At 39.9% G+C, this 19,851-nt stretch overlaps 1 protein-coding gene across 2 annotated transcripts in view; it reads left to right on the top strand.

The window, feature by feature from the left end:
- Positions 1 to 19,851, top strand: part of tgfbr3 (transforming growth factor, beta receptor III) — a 65,811-nt gene that overhangs the window by 29,110 nt on the left and 16,850 nt on the right. For both annotated transcript variants that reach the window (XM_029146273.3, XM_029146272.3), the window contains exons 4-14: positions 1,293 to 1,430; positions 7,356 to 7,539; positions 9,203 to 9,365; positions 9,776 to 9,923; positions 11,181 to 11,370; positions 11,504 to 11,775; positions 12,337 to 12,492; positions 13,922 to 14,068; positions 14,531 to 14,716; positions 17,007 to 17,297; positions 19,451 to 19,559. In XM_029146273.3, coding sequence (XP_029002106.1) covers positions 1,293 to 1,430; positions 7,356 to 7,539; positions 9,203 to 9,365; positions 9,776 to 9,923; positions 11,181 to 11,370; positions 11,504 to 11,775; positions 12,337 to 12,492; positions 13,922 to 14,068; positions 14,531 to 14,716; positions 17,007 to 17,297; positions 19,451 to 19,559 — 1,984 coding nt within the window. The remainder of the gene's footprint in view (positions 1 to 1,292; positions 1,431 to 7,355; positions 7,540 to 9,202; positions 9,366 to 9,775; positions 9,924 to 11,180; positions 11,371 to 11,503; positions 11,776 to 12,336; positions 12,493 to 13,921; positions 14,069 to 14,530; positions 14,717 to 17,006; positions 17,298 to 19,450; positions 19,560 to 19,851) is intronic.

Genomic DNA, 19,851 nt, shown 5'->3' with positions numbered 1-19,851 from the left:
TATTGAATTTATTAATTTTTTGTTTGGTTGAGAGCCTAGGCTGCATGTGGTTTTAGTGGTTATACAATTATCATCTAAAAATGCACAGTATTGTTTGTAATGTGATTTATAGTAGCCCAAAGAAAGAAGATGTGAGTACAGCGGACTCGCTGTCAAATGTAATGGTTTGCATATGTCTTCATAATGCCATTACCACATCAAAACAACAGGTATGGACATAATCTCCTGTCATTCATTGGTCTAAATCATACAAACACTTTAAATGCTGTTGGTATTAAACTGTCACTATTTTTTACAATCTCCATTGCTGGTACTGTAATATAGAGACCGTTTGTTCCACCATTAGCTGCAGTCGAAGAACAAAGGCAATATTTCTACAATATTTACCGCTGAAAGCAAAGGCCAATATTTTCGCAAGCCATGACTGATTGAGTTATTGCGCCGATCGTTATATAATGCAAAGCCTTGTGGGTTGAATTAGTGAGATACAGCTTTTAAGTGCTGACACACAGGATGGTTCTAATATAATTAGCCTGGGAATACAGATGTGAAGCGCATCTGCTCATCCGCAAGAGTTGCAGTTTCTGACTAAGCTTTAGGGAACAACTAAAAGTTTAACAAGGTTTTGTTTTTAGAAATGTCACTTCTATCATTTGTGTTTTGAAGTTCAGATAAAAGGCGTAGTTGCTATGTAACATTTAACCTCACTAGAGTTGGTTAAATTGAGCCAGTCACATCCAACCCTGAAAACGGGAAAAAAACAGCTCAGATGCCAAAACAGCACATTTGTTTTTGCCGTGTCACCAGCAGACTGTGAAAATCTATTTTAATGGCAGCCTGAGAACCATAGCTGCATGATGTAGAGATGGCAACAGAAGCAACACTTTCTGTTTTTTTTCCACTATTAACAAAGACACCATTGTGTGAAAGTTCAGATTCCGCTGAGGGTACAATACAAACCTAAGCAAGTGCCTTTTAGGGACAGTACAGCACATTGCCTTAGTGAGTTTATCAGCAGAGCCAGTACATAAATAACCACAAAGTGAGATAAAAAAGAAACGTCCACAGTGTTGAAGTTACATTTACACATAGTAACTATTTGTTGCCTAATAATCGTGTTTATATTTTGGTGGACAGTGTTTTCTCTTTAGCCATGCTATGTACTGTACAGTGACTGATCACAGTGAATTCTCTGTCGGTCCTTCTACTTCCATCAGTATACTGATGGTTAGTTGTCAGTTGCCTGTCAGTTGGACTTATATTTGATTTCCGTTTTTTTTTTCTGTTACCAGGTTGACCTGCATTTGAAGCCAATCCAGTCTCTGATGCGCCACCAGAAGCCCCTGGTCTTTGTGCTCAACTCTCCCCAACCACTGATTTGGAAGATCAGGACAGAGAACCTGGCCCTGGGCATCAGACGGACCTTTCATGTGAGTCCAGCATCACTAAATGCATTTAAATCCTACTTCCCAAAACCGTGTTTTCATTTCCTCACAGGCTAAACAGTATTTTTGTTTCAGTAGCCCTGTTCTTGAAGTGATGTAAATTTTCACATTCTAGTAGTTGCTTCCCATTTTAACATTTTTTTGACTGCACACGTCTGCGATGTTCCAATGACCTCAGCATATACATAAGTAATGTTTGAACTGTTTCGCAACATTTTTGCATGCTTGTAAAATAATGTACATGTACAGTACAATATATAAGGGTAGTACAAGTTTGATTAGTATGTAAATTATACATATTTTAAAGGCATTTGTCTATTATCACTCTTTGTCTACATGACAGTTTAACATTTATTTATAAAAAATTGTAAAATGTACTTTGTCAGCTTTATTCACACTCACACAACCGCAGGACCTCACTGCTTCCCTCCCTCTAAGTACTCCTGTTGATAGCTTGGCAGCTGTTCAGATCAGACGGGGCGTATCCATACACCACCAAAACACTTAGAACAGGAATGTGTGATAGCACAGTAAAGCACTGAGGCTTTGCTTTGGATGGATATCTACTACCATTTACTGGACTTTGCTTTAAGAACAGTGAGTTGCTACAGTTGGTACCCAGTCTGCATTCAGTGAAAGGGCATAATCAGCTTGCTTTTTTAACATGATTTTCTCCAGTAAAAACTTCAAAGACATCTTTGTGGTTATCTTCATCATCTTAGTTTGGTAACACGTTAAAATATAGTTTAACATCACTGGCACAAGACGGGAGAAAGTAGTCATGAAATTAGCAGATTGGTTAGTTTCAGTCTGTGTTAACAGAACAGAATCTCTAAAAGTAACTTTGCAAAGTGGTTGGCACCAGGCTGCACATGGAGGAAGAAGAGAAGATGTTTTGTGAGGGTTATAGTTGGAGGCACATCCCCTTGAGACCTAGCCATTTTTAGTAAAGGTACCAAGGGGCCTCGCTGGGAAACTCTAAAGAAATTTAAAAATGGATTGCTTCAGTGCCCTTGTTCAAAACCTGTGGATCACATGAGAAAATCACAGCAAAGTGGGACCCTCAGGCCTTAGCTGCAGCTTAACTATAGTATGATACAATGCTACTGACCTCTTCATTGCTTCTCTTCTGTTCTGTTCTGCAGGCTTTGCTATGTCGTTGCAATCATTTACAGTAGTGATCATTTTCAGTTGCATTCAGCATTTTGTAAGATTGCAGTGTCAGGTACACAGATTATTTCCATATGTGGTTGAGTGTTTTCATGCATAGTTCTCATGAGCCAAACATCCCGCCATGAAAACCAATCTCACAAGGCAAAGGAGGTTTGAGTTCATCACCCATCTGACATTACTACCTCAGTAGTATGCCTATTCCTGACAAAATTACTTTATGACTTTTACCAGGCAGACCTATTAGCAAAATCACCTCACTGAATCAAAAATATTTTCTGTACAAGAAAACAGTTAGTTAGAGGGTAAAGTATTAGCATGATATTGTCGACTCAACCGGTGAGCTTGCACAAACCAAAAACGTCTTTCGCAACATGCATATTACTGTAGCTTGAACACAAGGCCTGAGTGCCAAATGCTTTTTAAATTATTATTTCCTGTAGCGAAAGAAGTGTTCTCCTGTCAAAAAGGCCGTCATGGAGAGCATCTGGCCCGTCTGTATTTTTTCAAGCTAGTTGAGATGGGTTTATCTGTAGAGATCATCAGGTCATTATCACTCTAAATGTCTCCCCTTGTCACTGCTGTCCGATAGAGAACAGCTGGCAGCCCTCATTAAAACCAAGAGTGAAGAAAGAGCTGTTTTTGTACAGTGTAACTCATGATGTTGAACTTCAGCGATTTTGCAGAATAAGTTTTTGCTTTTTAATTTTATGTGTAAAGTAGCTGCTTTTGTTTTTCTCATACAAACAAAAAGACATGTGTCTTCATAATAATATAGAACCATTGTTGGCCCCCTATAAACATACTCATCTGACCAAAAGGTGTAGTTTTAAAGTTGAGAAAAAGGGGAAGTGGAGGGAAAAGGGAGTTTTAAGAGTGATGAAGGACTTCGCTACAGTGAGACAAAGCTGAGGTATTGGCTTTGATTGACTTCAGGCGCCTGCTGAATTAGGTGTTAATGTAAGTATTTCTGTCTCTGAGTGACAGGACAAAGACCTCTGGTGGTGCAGGCCCTTTTAATGGCTACCACTCAGAAGAATTCCAGATTCTGCACTTCTGCTAATGTTCTCTCCATGATGAGATGACACTTCACCTTCACCTTCTTTTCTGGTTTTCAGTTCCCATATTGCAAATATGCACAAAACAGTTGCACGTATCCTTTTACCAGTTATTTAATGTGGAATGCATGAAAATAAACAACAATCTGCAGTGGTAAAATGTACTGTATCACAAGGGAAAAATATATAACCGCTTGGCTGCTCAGTTTATAAAATTTCTTATTTTTTTAATTCAGTTTCATTTATATAGCGCCAGTTCATAACAAAAGTTGTTGTTAACTTTATAAGGTAACAACAAATCTTGCTTAAGCAAATGTTTAATTGTAGCCAATAAATAAAATGTAAAACATATATACTACTGTACATATATACAAATACTGTATATTCATATGTAATAATTCAATTCAATTCAATTCAATTTTATTTATATAGCGCCAAATCACAACAAAGTAAAATAATAATAACTTTTTACCTTTGATTAAATTATTAATTGTTGTTCTTAACCAGTTGGGGTGAGGGGATAGAAAGAAAAGAACAACAACAAGCACCAACAGCACACAGGTAGGATGGTTGGACCAGTAACTGCAGACTCTGAAAATAACTGTAGATGAGGGAGAAGTACAACTACTGTACAGGTGAAAATTAGAACAATTTTACTTACTGTAGCAGGTCAGTGGATTGAATAAATAGATGGAAAAACAGAGGAGCTCAGTATAGACAGGACATTCGCCAGCAGCCTAAGCCTAAGAGGAGCTCGGTCGCTAGAGGCTCTTCCTCCCACTCTACATTTAGGAACTCTCATAACCCCAACACAACACATAACAAAGAACACCAGATGATACCCCCAAAACAATTTTGTAATTTAGTAATGGTTTTGGGATTAAGACTAAGGAACAAAGAAACATTGCCAGACATCCCTTACTGACTTTCCATGGAAGGTGCAGTTTCCCGGGGCTAAATGGACTCCCCACACAACTCTGCCAGCCCTTGTTTCCTGGTCTCAGTGTTTGGGCTTTGCAGACACAGATGGGCTGCCTGGAAGAGCTTCAAACATGTTAAGCACACTATGGATGTTGTCCACTGGCCTCTTCTGGCTTTTTGTTGTTAAATATGTTCTCGGCAGTAGTTCTTGTCAGTGAGCAGCAGGAAGGATTCATTAGGGGCTTAAAATGACATTCAATGTGAACAATGAAATTAAGCAAAATATTATTTTACCAAGGGACATTAAGGTTTGAAGTGCACTGTGTTGACTTGGTGGTCATTTGAGGGTTAGGGGAGGAGAGTTGTCCTGCATGTTTGTATGGGTGGATCTGGAGAATATGTTTAATGACTCTTGATGGAGCTACACTGTAAAACTTACTGTTGATGATGTAAACTTGCTCTTTTACTCCTGTATTTCTTTCATTACTTGAAAGCTTATCATATACAGTACTGTAGAGTTCTTTTGCTCACAGGTTCTTTTCTCTGTGTACTTTTACATGGAAAACAAGGGTAGCCAGTTTTTGGTTTTCATTTGGACACAGGAATGGGAGAGGAATGCTCCAGAGTGGCGCTGAGACATATGGTATTGTTTTCTCCACAACAGACCCTGCTAGTTCACAAGAACACATGCACATCTGCAGGGAGCAGCGTGATTAGCTCCCTGTATCGCTTCAAGAATGAGAAGATAAAATGTGCCACAAAGCCATTTATTACACTAATATTACCACAGAGTTTTGCATTCTCATATATCTCTTCTCTGAGTTAGAGCGTTGCTTAGTGCAGTGGAGGATTACAGCTCAGTCATAATTGATCTCAAACATTAGGCATGCCTTTTCTTTTACTGCACATGTGGCTGTAATATGTTGATGCTTATATAGAGGAAGGGCTGCCTGTTGTTGCTGGTTCAAATCAGGCAGCACTGGCAGATATCCTTCAGTTGTAATGAATAGTAAAGAGTTCACAGTGACTTCTCAACAATTTTTCTATTTAGCCTCATCAGCCAAGTTATATATTACATTAAATACCATAAACACAGTTTTATATGTTTTAATGTCAGGGCATCCAGTTTTTGGCGATAACCACAAAAAACTCATTTGAAAGACTTGGAAAGATGTGTAGTTGTTGTTGTTGTTTCTTCTAGAAACTACTGGCATAAGCACAAACAAAATTAATTTATCAGTGCACCCTGTCAGAATTACTTTTTGATGGTAGTTTGTTTAAATTTACAACTAAAGCCACACTTCGCAAAAAGCTGTGTATTGATTGACAGCTAATGCAAATAGTTATATTCATATACATTTTTCCTCTTCCTCTGTAAAAGATTAAACACAAAAATAAAAGAATAAAACAATGTCTTGAATTTAAAGGCTAATATGACAAAAGAAGGGCTTTTTTTATGAAAGTTTAATTTAGCAAGGCTTTAATTTTTTTTTACAATTATTTAATTTATCTAACAGTCAAACAAAAAAAAGGGTCACTGTAGTAAACTGGGCAAATGGAGGAAAAAAAGAAAGAGAGGGGGGATGTTGTTAAAGCCTGCAGTGGGTCTATCACTTCCCTGTTTCAGATTCCTGAGGTTTGCCGTACTCTGGCAGGCCTGAAGCTAGTTTGGCTTTCAGGCTTTCCCTTCTAATTCTTTGCGACTAATTACATTCGTATTCCTGCAATTACGCTGATAAACTCTGCTGAGTTTGGCAAGGTACCAGCCCCTCCTTGGCGGCTTAGGGCACCACATCTTTTCTCTTCTCCATCTTTCTCTTTTCCCTTCTTATTGTAGCTAACAATACTAAAAATAAAATCAACCTGAATTCTTCGACAGTGTCTGTCTACTCTGCCTCAGTATTTACTGCCTCTGGTGACAATGCCAGGAACATCAAGAGGTGCGTCCAGAGGTCAGACAGATGCTGCGCATAAGGGGATCTGAATAGTTATGTCTGAGATACCTAAACATCCCAAAGGGATATTTTTGTATTGCCATTAAAGCATCATCACAATTAAGGGACAACTTCATAACATTGTCACACAGAATAGATTTCATGTAGTCGAAGTCCTGGATTTAAATGGATTTTAAATTTTAATTGAGTTTACTAGTACTGGCTCAGCTCATGCATACAAATAGGATACCTTAGAGGAAAGGAAAATAAGCAAGGAAATAAAATGAGGTAGGCTGTCTAGACTGTGCCCTTGGACTTATTGTTTGGGCAGTTGGTTTTAAGCACATGTGAATGTTTATCTCTCTGAAATAAAGCACATGGAGTGAGCTCTATTAAGTGCCAGAAGGTGGTCCCTCCTAAAACTCACATCTGAACTTCTCTGCCCTCCATATTTTTAGCACTCTACTGTAGCTGTGTGTTTTATTCAAACACAATCTCACCAAATCCAAAAATATTTCCACAGTAGTATTGTGTATAGTGGTCTGGTGCTCTCGTTGTCAGGTCAAATCTAGTTTCATTTTAGCTGTCATTAGTAAAAGCACTCGCATACTGTACATTTCGCAGCCGACAATACAGATGTTAGGAATTTTGATTATAGCATGCTGCTATTATTTAAGTACTTCAGAAATGTATGGTTGACCTTGTTAAAGCTGAATGGACTGCAGAAGACGTACTGTATAGTTATCTCCTTTTGTATTTTGGCTTTTACTATAATTTTGTATAAAGCTAAAATAACAACAGTCTCTTTGTCTTTTTTTCTCCATAAGGTATCTGTGGGCTCTGAGGTACACTTTCAGCCGGGAAACTTTTCCCTCTCCTGCCAGATTGAGAAGGAGGACCTTCCCCATGGCAACATGCATCTGCTCGACTGGGCCCAGAAGAAGTTCAAGGCAGTCACCTCTTTCTCTGAGCTCAGGATGACCCAAGACATCTACATCAAAGTTGGAGAAGGTGTGCAGTAGATTCCCCCAAATTCCCAAACATAGCTTTATTCTGCAAGGCACTCCTCTCTATTCCCCTTTAGCTTTCATAACTTTACTTAGCTTTTGTGTTTGAGCCATGGCTAAAGGTTTACGTGTGCTGTTCTGGAACAAATTGTCTTCCCCCAACATTCTCCCTTTTACACAATTTAACACCCTTGGTAATTCTGGGTTGTACAATTAAGACATGTTCGACCAAAAAAACACACCGAATGTCTTTGACACTATGGCACTATGGACATATTATTTAATACACTGGATGATTTTAGCAGACTTAATCACTTTAAGTAAATACTTAAATTTAGAACACTTTAACACTAATTTGATTAAAAAAAGCTACTGCACTGCAATGATCAACATGTTGTAACTGTAACATTGCACGTTTTTGCAGAGGGCATGCATAGGTTGAACAGATGTCAGTGAAAAACATTTTCCTTCTATACTTTCACATCACTCTGTGTATTATATTTATTAAAATAGAATTATACTTTTAAAATTTTTATTCTACTTATTAGAATAGAATACATACATTTAATAATGCTTTTAAAGTGTGTAAGACCTGGGGTCTCATGAGAGACTATGATTAATGTTCACAAATGTTTAAGTTGAGGACTCTTGGATTCTGGTGTGCAGTGAACAGAAAGCACGTCCAATTCTCCTTACATCAGCTCTTAGACAGGACATCTTGTTTTTAATGAGCATCCTTTGCCACATGTGTAAAGCAAAACCCATGCCATGAGAAATAATGGCTTCACTTCTGTCTGTGATAAATTGTCGCTAAGTTTTCTTCCCCCTCTCTCCTTCTGTTCTTTAAGTTGCTCTTTAGAGGTATGCAGTTGTTGAGCCTTCAAGAGTTTGGCTTCTGTCATAAAGAGACTGGTTTGGCAGAAGACCAATGTGCCATGATGTTTACTTCAAGCAAAGAGCTGTAGATTTCTACTCCCTCATATCATTAGTAGTGTTCTCGTGAAGATGGACAGATTTTCACTCATGTCAGAAGCCAAGGTCAATCCTAACAATTTTTATGGGAGAGGAAGGTGCCAACCTTCAGTCTAAATTTTACCTAAATCTCTGTTTACCCGATAACAAAGTCTGTCTTGTGCTTTCTCCTGATTCTAACTTAGACTATGCTGTATATTCTGAAGGTTCTCTAGGGTTAGTTAACAAATTTCAGAACAGTCTTCAGGAGAAAAACCCTGGAAGGTTGCAGTAGATTAAGTGTGCTTATGAATATCATTGTCCTGTTATTGTGTAAGAATTCTGCCTTAGCTTTTCCACGTGAGATGAACAGACATTTTTCCGTGTTGTTAGTTTGATAGGAAGACAGACCATGCCAACTAGAACACCACATCCTAAAACAGACTGGGCCTTGATAGTGCTGCATTATTAGATGGGACTCAATGCAAATACCAGATACTGTGCATGGTGGCAGGAAAACAGTTCTATTCAAAGCAAACATACACCCTACTGAAGTATCTGTGAATTTGACATTAAATTCCTCAAGGAAGCAGGGGGTGTTGTTCTGTAGATGACCTCAAGTTCTGATTCAAAAGAATCTGTATTTTGCCTCCTGGAGATCAGATGTAACCATAAAGAACCCCTGACTAGAAACACAAACATCTCTCCACTTACAGATTCAATGTTTTCTGACACCTGCAAGATTGATACCAACTTCCTGTCTCTGAACTACCTGGGCGGGTACATGGACCCACAGGCATCCAAGGGATGTGTCCTGTCTGGACCTGACAAAGACCAAGAAGTCCACATCATTGATCTCCATGCACCTGACTCCAGCAGGTGAGCAGCTAAAGTGGTCAAAAGTCAAGAATATGTGTTGTCATAGTTTATTTCTGAGGTCAAAATTCTCTCACTAATCTCTATAGAGTTTGTCTTGGATGGGAACTAACATGAACACGGGTTCTTTTGAGAAAGATATTTCATAACTTGTTCTTAAAGTTCAGGTTGCCAGATAATCTTCTCACTCCCCCAGTGGAGTACGTATTCTGTACACCCAAAAGACCACAAATCTTGGAATGTGTTGGTAGCTGATCTGTATCTCAATGTAGTGCTATCTGGTTTGTATTGCATATGGCTGCGTGTTTCTTAGGAGTTTGTCCAGCTTTTTAATTAGTTGGCCAGACAAAGAAAGCACAACAGCACTATGTCAATCTAACCATCTAGAATTATTTTTTTCTTTCTTTATCCAGAGGTTTACAGGTGGATGTCATAGTGAATCTACGACCCTTGGAAGATGATGCCCCTCTGCATCGTGATGTTGTCTTAGTGCTCAAGTGTTCCAAGTCTGTCAACTGGGTCATTGAAGCCCATCGTGTGACTGGCAATCTCCGTGTGCTGGTAAGCTGGCCACGAGACAGCAGACACCTAGAAATGTTTTTTTTTTACCTTCACAGACTCCACCACTGAGGTTTGACATCGTTTTATCACACATCACAGTTGATTACAAGTTACAACATAGGCAGAAGTGTCATCACTTTGCACGAGTGACCTAAGAATTTGTCACATCTGAATGTGTGTTGAATCTGGGCCTGGTGCCCCACTATACAGGAGAAGGTGGAGATAACAGGTTAAGAAGAACTGTGAAACTTCAGTGTAGCAGCTCCAGGGACTGTCATCACATTCAGACAGCCAAGAGCAGGAGTGGTGAGGAATCACATATTTTCAAGGCCAAGGCTGCTGCAAATAGAGTCTGATAGAGTCTGAACTGAGCTGCCTACCGTCAGTGAATTATGAGCAGCGCCTGTTTCAAGTACTTTACTAAGCTTCAGGAAACCCTTTACCACACACGAAAGAGCTCATTAGTGCAATAAAGTGTGTTTTACAGAAAAAATGTTTACAAAATGTCAGTACATAAACACTTGATCTTAAAACTGTAGGTGCTGCAGAAATTCAAGTCATTCCATATACTCCTATGTAAGCCATTGCATTTCTCCTGAATGTAATGCTATTTGGATCACTAGAGTAACCAGTACTCACCATTTTAATGTGTAAAAATGAGTTGTTGTCATGTTCAGCAGCCCATTAAATAGCAAACAGTGTGTGTCATACTATAGCTGATGTAGCTCTAAGCTCTGGCACTAAAAGCTGCAATGTTTGATGTACTGTGCAGTAAAGTCATTTTTTACTTGATCAAGGGGAACCTGTACAATCTGTTGGACCTACTCCACGGTCTAACAGGACAGAGATAGCTGGAAAACAAGCAGGACTGTGATTCTTGCGAATCATGGTTCATCTTTATGCATGTGATGTGATGGCCTCTAAAGATTTTGTGGGAAATTGCTATGAGAGTTAGTTTCCAATCACACAGAGCAGGTGTATGCTGTTGAGCAGGGCATGAATCAGGGCATGAGAGAACTAAAATATTTCTGTCTCTACATAGATCGAGCTGCAGCACGCCTATTATATCATAGTCAAACAGATGACTCACACTTGACACAGAATGAGTGCAGGACTGTACTTGATGTTGAAAATCAGTAATAATTCCTGAACAGTAAATTATATCTTTTGTGTGAATAAGGATCACAATCATTTGGAAGTTCTATATATTTATATGAAGAAACTTACAGTATTACACCTCTGCTTTTATGTCCACAGGCGTCTAACACCATCAGTGTTAGTTCCGATATAGAGAAACTAATACAAGTATCAAAATCCCCCAAGCAACAATTACCATCAGGGTCACAAGCTTTGATCAAATGGGCAGAAGAGCATGTCCACAGTCCAGTCACGTCCTACACCAGCACACCTGTGGCCAGTCACTTTAATATTCGACTCAGAGAGCCAGGTAAACTGAAGCAAACAGCGTACAACATGTCTCTACTCCTTTGTGTTTAAAGCTTAATATTGTTTGTTGTGTTGTGAAGTTTTCCTGCCTGTGAAAACAGCATCACAATGTTCTAACTTTGTTTGAAATCCAGACATGGTGGATACTCTGGAGAGGATGTTCCCTCCAGGGCCCCCCATCTTCCATGAGTCTAATCCTCATCCAGGACCTGGAACTGCTTTGCGGCGCTTCGATCTGCCCCTCCGTTTTCCCCCATTCATTTCTGAAAGCCTGCCCTCCTCCCTTGACTACCGGCAGGTGGACAACGAAGCACCTGATGATCAAGAGGGCACTTTGAATGTCAGCCTCAGTGTGCAATGTGAGGACACGAGGATGGTGGTCAGCATCGACAAAGAGAGCCTGCAGGTGAGTGGATAGCATAATGCTACTGATCACGCACTCAACCAAGACACATTATTTATTCTAACAAAAACAGTCTTTAAATTTTATAAACATATAAAGGTTGGTAAAAGACAATCAGTAAAAACACATTTAAACATAGGTCAATTGGTCACCTGTGGCATCAACTTAGGAGGGTCATTAATAGAAATTTCAGGTCTACAAAAGTGAAATACATGTAACTGGAGGTGGAATTGGAATCTGTCATTATTTCATTTTCTTCACCATGGTTCCTGGTTTATAAGGTCTGCCACTGCAGCAACTACTGTAGGACTGTTCCCAACATTTGGGATCTGTACGCAGGGACAGCTTCATCAGCCCACATCAGAGAATGGAAACTGGCATAAACTGTAATTAGGAGAAGCTGAGGTTGAAGCTAGACCACCTTGTAGGGTTTGTTTATTCCAGGGAACTCAAAGTCTCACACAACTGCTTTAACATTTGTCTTTCTTTTAAAGTTGTGAAATCTGGTTAATAAAGACAATAAAAAAGTTATGTCTAATCGTGGCATTTTTGATGTCTTCTCAGGCAAATGGGTTTACGCACGTCAACCTTACTCTCCAAGATCCAAAATGCAAAGCAACAGTCAATGCCACCCATTACACACTGGAAACTCCTCTGACTGGCTGTGGGACCACAGTATATCCCATGCTGAGCAGCCCGATGGCCCTCCACATAAACTCTGTGAGTATAATACCTGTTATTACAGTACATTGTAGCCTGTATCAGGACACCACTCCTCGAAGTTTTAGACATTTTACAGTTTAATGCAAACACAGTGTGTGTTCCTAAAGTTAGCTGCTGCAATAGGAAATATCCACTCAAACCTCTGACGTCTATACTCACTCCACAAATATGTTAAAAAAATAATAATTTCATTTTGGAAAATAGAAAACATGGACTAGTGTCATTAAGTTTTATATATTTTTACACAAAGACTGAGAACTGGTGACTTTACAGTACAAACCACATTTCCTGAAATGTTTGGACTTTTTCTAAAATCCATTAAATTTGTAGTCTGTGTTGTCTAGCAATTTCCTTCAATCTTGACGAATTCACTAGACTTCAGCTACTATCATGTTTTATTTTCATAATGTACAATACATTTTTAAAATGAGACAAAGGAGACTCAGTGCATTGCACAAAGCCACACTGATGTACCTTACAGTACATGTACATGATGAGACCTGACCTAGTCCTGCTGAAATATCTCTTGTTTAGCAGGAAGAGCTATTGCCTTGATGAGAGCATAGAGTACAGTTTGTCCATGGCAACAATGGCACAGTATCTTTACACACACTCTATCCAAGTCTCCAGTGTCGTGTGCCCAAACTATCACAGATGCTGGCTTTTATACAGCATCACTGGATTGTGTCTTTAGTACAGAGAATCTGGCATCAATTTTTCCTTAAAACAAACTGTCACAAACTCATCTGAGCACTGAATTTAATCATAATGGTTTCATGCCAACAGGAGCTGGGGCCAACAGAACTTGAACGTGCATGACAGTTTCTCATGCAATGCTGCCTGGGGTTCAGAATAGCTTATTTCGTACCCAGTCATTTTATCCTAAACATTTTAGAATCATCTAAAACAGATGAAAGGGATATTTTAGATACTTTATTTTGCTTCTCTATTTTCTGGAACTCATTTCTAAACGTTACAGTATGTCGTGGTGAACACTTGTTTCTAAAGGGATTCAACATTCACATTAGACAATTCCAGCAACCTTTATTATTATGCAATGCATTCAATCATTGTGTTTGTTCTAACAAGCAAAGATGAATCACATCCTCCCCAACCTTTTAAAATGTTTTATGGGGAATATTGGGAACAGCACTTTAATCTGTTGGAGACTGAAAACGTGGTACATTGCAAAGGTTGTCTTTTGTGTTTGCACGTGGTTGCAGGGATAACTTCTGAACTCTAAAAACCTTTTTTTTATCTGGGTATATTTTAAAGTCTTTGGCCACCAGAATATTTTAGTGACTCACCTCAAACATTCCAGCCCTCGTTGGATTTTAGTAATACTACTAGCAGGAATACTTGAAACAAAAAATCTGGAAAGCAATTGTGCAAGGTACTAACTCATGGCCGGCTCTGTGAATCACAGGTTTTTATAAATCCTGCTGAGACAAGGGACGGGAGTGGCCGCCCGCTTAGTTTCGAGGATTTGGAATCTGGAGATTTGCTGTTCCAGAGAACTCCAGATCCAGTGGACGTAATAAGGACAGAACCTACAGAGACACAGGCAAAATCGGTAAGACACTGGGCTCATTGTGGTGCTCTTTCTGTGACAGCTGCAGTTTATCGCAGGGTGAAAGTTGACAAGTTGAGACCATTGATTATCTAGATCTCTATGTTAATCAAACACAGCTGTAGGAAACAGCATTTCTCAGAGTCTCTTAGTGCTACTCACAACTCATCTGGCTCCTAAAATGTCACTATCTTTCCATGTTTTCTGTTTTTTTAATTTTGATGTTTTCCATTTTTAAGTTTCTCCATCTTCTTCCATCTTCCCTAACTTATTTTCCTTTGCTTCACCTATTTCTAACCTCCTAGGCATTGTAATTCATATGGTATCCCCTAGCTTTTTACCCTGTTTTCTGTTTTTTCCTAATGGGGTCAAACTCAGGCACAGTAGAGAGAGCTTAGCATTGAAATCTAATGTCAGATTCATGCTGATATTTGTGTTGGATTTGTTTGTGTGGTTCTTTTCTAGTTCAATTGCACATACAGGAAGAACCAGGAAACCTCTGGTACACGCCCCAGGATTGTATCGGGACCAGCTAGGCAACCGGTTGACAACATAACGTTCAATATGGAGTTGTACAACACGTTGGCGCACAACAGCTCTTCACTTCAGCCCTTCTACACTGTCTCACAGAATCAGCAAGTCTTTGTTGAGGTACACTTTGCGTTGTATTAATAATTATTAATATCCTGCTGTTTAACGCTCTAAATTGAAATGTTCTTAAAAACCGAGCAAACTGTGCCATGTGTTCTCTGATAGAGAAGTCAGTCCTTGCTGCCCTGATCTTTCTGTAGCATCCACAAGGTCACATTGTGTTGTGTGTGTTTGGGGCTAAAAGGCTAACTCAAGATTCAAGATTCAAAAAAATTTATTAATCCCAGAGGGAAATTATTTTACACACTTTGTTCGCTGTCAAAGATGGAGGTACACACAAGAAGGATGGAGATTAAAAATAAGAATGCTAACACATCTACACACACTCACATCAAGTCTAATTACTAGTGTCTAATTACGTCTAATTACTAGCTAAAGTTTTATTATACATGTTATTGCATGGATGAAGATCAACCCTTACAGAGAGAGGAGGAATTGTACAGACTGATGGCCACCAGTAGGAAGAATCTTTGGTGGCGTTCTGTGGAGCTCCTAATACTGATCAGCCTCTGGCTGAAGGTGCTCCTCTGTCCAGCCAGCAACAACACTGGCCACCACACTTCATAGAACATCCTCAGCATGGTGCTGCAGACGGTAAAGGACCTGAGTTTCCTCAGGAAATACGTTCTGCTCTGAGCCTTCTTGTACACAGCTGAGGAGTTATTTTTCCAGACCAGTTTATTGTCAGTACACTCCCAGGTATTTGTACTTGGTCACCACCTCCACCTTTTCATTTTTAATAGTGAGAGGGGTGACAGCACTCACAGATTTTCTAAAGTCTATCACCAGCTCCCTAATTTTACTGATGTTCAGTTGGAGGTGGTTCTGTCCACACCAGTCCACAAAGCTGCCCACCAGTCCGTGGTACTCTGTGACATCACCACCCTGGATACGTCCTACAATAGCAGAGTCATCAGAGAACCTCTGGAGATGACAGGACTCTGAGTTGTACCTGAAGTCTGAGTTGTACAGGGTGAAGAGGAAGGGAGACAGGACTGTCCCCTGTGGAGCATGTGTGCTGCAGACCACGGTGTCAGACACACAGTTCTGCAGGCGGACGTACTGGGGGCAGTTGGTGAGGTAGTCCATGAGCCATGAGATTGGGGGGGGGGGGTGCATATAACACCATGGATGGTGTTAAATGCACTAGAGAAATAAAAGAACATGATCCTCACTGAGCCCTGTGGGTGATGTGAGGGGTTCTATCATGGGCAGCGGGGGGTTTATGGGCCCAACCTGGAATCTGTTAAAAAAGTTATTAAGTTCAGTGGCCCTGTCCACAGAACCCTCGGTCACCTGGCTGCTGGACTTGTAGCCAGTGATGGTCCTCATGCCATTAATATCAGTAGGGATCCTCGGCTGAAAGCGTGGACCCAGAGGCAGCAACTTACAAAGGGTTTTCTGTGTATAAGACTGTGGTGTAACCTTCTCGTCAGAACTCACACTGTGCTGAGACTTGACCTGAGGCATAGCCAAAAGGTGCACAAGTGTACTTTGATGCTCAGAGAGTGTTTTTTTTGTTCCTTCAAAACCACCAACTACTGTATGCACACACAGTAGGGTATGCTAATGTATATCTCTGGAAATACACTTTAAGAAGAACAAAACTAAAGCTAACTTTAATTTGTATAATTGTTTCATCCTTTGTATGTGTCTGGGTGTGTGCTTCACACTAATGAGGATACCACCATTGACAGGCCAAACACAGGAAAGCTGAGGAATAATGATTCAGGGGACTAACTTGTGGTTATGGATGGAAAGATATTACTACATGTACCATCTAAACTGAGACTGAAATACACTGTAGAGATTTGTTTGAATTCCTGCATTGTGTCAATAACCAGCTTATGCACCTATGTGGTTTCCAGACACTTACTACTACAGTTTCACTAGTGGTTCACTGAAATGGGGTTAACGTGGTGCACATCCTTCCAGCGATCAGTTATCATATTTCTACTACTATTAGCAAAACTAAAACTGGAAAAAAAAGTTTTTAGTTTGACAGATTTTGGGGAACATTTGGTGAAATATGGTTCTACCCAAGCACTGACTGATGTTAATTCCAAGCTAAGCTGTATTGTATCCTGGTTGTACTCTAGCTTGTAATGTAATGTTTCTGAGTACTGCGAGAGGGGTAAACATTTGTATTAGTCTGGATGTGAAAGTAAAAACTCTAGTATTCCTGTAAAGACATCGCTGATCATTATTCTCATGACCTAATCTTACAAACCTACTTATCTAGATGATCCCTATATTTGAAGAATAATTTTTTTTGTCTCATATTTTTCAGGTCACTTCAGCCACTTCAGATCCAAATCTGGGGCTTACCATCATGTCGTGCTTCATTTCACCCCACTCCAACCCTAGCAATTTGGATACAGACTACACTCTCATTCAGACTGTCTGCCCCAAAGATAACTCTGTCAGATTCTATCCTCAGAAGGGATTCCTTCACACACAAATTAATACGAAAAGTTTCAGTTTCACCTTCAACTCCAGGTTTAACATGTCCCTGCTTTTCCTGCACTGCAAGATGTGTCTGTGCTCCAAGACAGTTCACAGCAACCAAGAGTTACCACTGGTATGCAGTATAATCTTCTCCAAGTTACTTCTAATGTTTTGCATATATATATATATATATATATATATATATATATATATATATATATATATATATATATATATAGATATATATATATATATATATATATATATATATATATATATATATATATAAAAATATATAAAAAACTCCCTTCTCACCCCACGCGGGTGGAGAGACCACCCGCGTGGGGTGAGAAGGGAGTTTTTTTTTTTTTTTTTATACATATATATACCACTCTATTCTCACCCTCCGCGAGTGGTCTCATCTACTTTTTCCAAGGTTGGGTCCTCTACCAGAGGCCAGCGAGCTTGAGGGTTCTGCGCAGTATCCTTGCTGTTCCTAGGACTGCACTTTTCTGGACTGAGATTTCGGTTGTTTTTCCAGGGATCTGTTGTCTGTCTGTATCTGGAAGTCCCACAGGATCTTGGCTCGCTCATTCTCTACCACCTTGGGAGGTGTTTCCCACTTTGACCTTGGGGTTTCCAGTCCATACTCCACGCAGATGTTCCTGTATACTATGCCAGCCACTTGGTTATTGCGTTCCATGTATGCTTTCCCTGCCAGCATCTTACACCTTGCAGTTATGTGCTGGATCGTCTCAGGGGCCTCTTTGCACAGTCTACACCTTGGGTCTTGTCTGGTGTGGTAGATCTGGGCCTCTATGGCTCTGGTGCCTGCTCCTGTGCAGCCAGGATGAGTGCCTCTGTGCTGTCCTTCAGCCCAGCCCTTCCAAGCCATTGGTAGGATTTGTTGAGATCAGCCACTCCAGTTATGTTCCGGTGGTACATCCCGTGCAAGGGATTGTCCTCCCATGATGGTCCCTCATCCAGCATCTCATCCTCTGTTCTCCACTGCCTGAGACATTCACTCAGCACGTCATCTGTCGGAGCCTTATCCTTGATGTACTTATGGATCTTGGATGTTTCATCCTGGATAGTGGCTCTTACGCTCACTAGTCCTCGGCCTCCTTCCTTGCGGCTAGCGTATAGTCTCAGGGTGCTGGATTTGGGGTGGAACCCTCCATGCATGGTGAGGAGCTTTCGTGTCTTAACATCTGTGGTCTGTATCTCTTCCTTTGGCCACCTTATTATTCCCGCAGGGTATCTGATCACTGGCAGGGCGTAGCTGTTTATTGCCTGGGATTTGTTCCTGCCATTGAGCTGGCTTCTTAGGACTAGCCTTACTCGTTGGAGGTATTTGGCTGTTGCCGCATTCCTTGTTGCCTGTTCAAGGTTGCCGTTTGCCTGTGGTATTCCAAGGTACTTGTAATTGTCCTCAATGTCTGCTATTGTTCCTTTTGGGAGTGAGACCCCTTCTGTGTGGATTACCTTGCCTCTCTTTGTCACCATCCTCCCACATTTCTCGAGCCTGAATGACATTCCGATGTCCGAGCTGTAGATTCTGGTGGTGTGGATCAGCGAGTCGATGTCTTGCTCACTCTTGGCGTACAGCTTGATGTCATCCATGTAAAGGAGGTGACTTATGGTGGCCCCATTCCGGAGTCGGTATCCATAGCCAGTCTTGTTTATTATTTGGCTGAGGGGGTTCAGACCTATGCAGAACAGCAGTGGGGACAGTGCATCTCCTTGGTATATGCCACATTTGATGAATACTTGGGCAAGTGGCTTCCCATTGGCTTCAAGGGTGGTTCTCCACAACCTCTCGAGTTTGCAATGAAGGCCCTTAGAGTTCTGTTGATGTTGTACAGCTCCAAGCATTCATATATATATATATATATATATATATATATATATATATATAGATATATATATATATATATATATATAATAGATATATATATAGATATATATATCATATATATATATATATATATATATATATATATATATATCATATATATATATATATATATATGAATATATATATATATATATATATATATTCATATATATATATATATATATATATAACTACTGAATATTTTTTATAGTCAAGCATGACAGTGAGCCTTTTCTTGATGCTGTAAAATGTAAATGTTTTTCTTATCTATTTCTAGATAATTGTTGAGGGAACAACACAGACGTTTATTTTGTGTTGAATGTCTCCAATGTAAATGCAGCATTTGTACATTTAAAGAGTTCTTACATTCTCAAATATTTCCTACACAGTGCTTACAAGCTGCTGAGGCCTGTGATTCTGTTCCTGTTGACAATATACTGAAGATGATGATGTTCAGCAAAGTATCTACAAAGCCGCTGGTCGTGGTTGATGGATCAGGTTCGTAAGAGCAGAAGAAAACACACATTTCACCCACTTAGAAAATGTGCTAGTTGTGCCTTTAAGGCCTGATTCCAATGCCTGTGAGTGTGGTATGAAACCTGCAGTAAAGGAAAAAAGTGGTCTAAAATTGAAGGCGCCAGAGAAAGCCCAGTCCAGTTTTTAGAGATTACAGCACACCACAAAGCAGTGCACATCACTTCCCTACATCTGGTCATCATTAACTGTGGTGTGTGACTGTGTTGGGGTTTAATTGTGTATGTGGGTGCCTTTGTATGCACATGTGGAGTGT

The sequence above is a fragment of the Betta splendens genome, chromosome 4 (genome assembly GCF_900634795.4).
Source record: "Betta splendens chromosome 4, fBetSpl5.4, whole genome shotgun sequence".
Lineage (NCBI taxonomy): Eukaryota > Metazoa > Chordata > Actinopteri > Anabantiformes > Osphronemidae > Betta > Betta splendens.
Note: the sequence above shows the minus strand (reverse complement) of the source record. Positions and strands in the feature narration are given on the sequence as shown.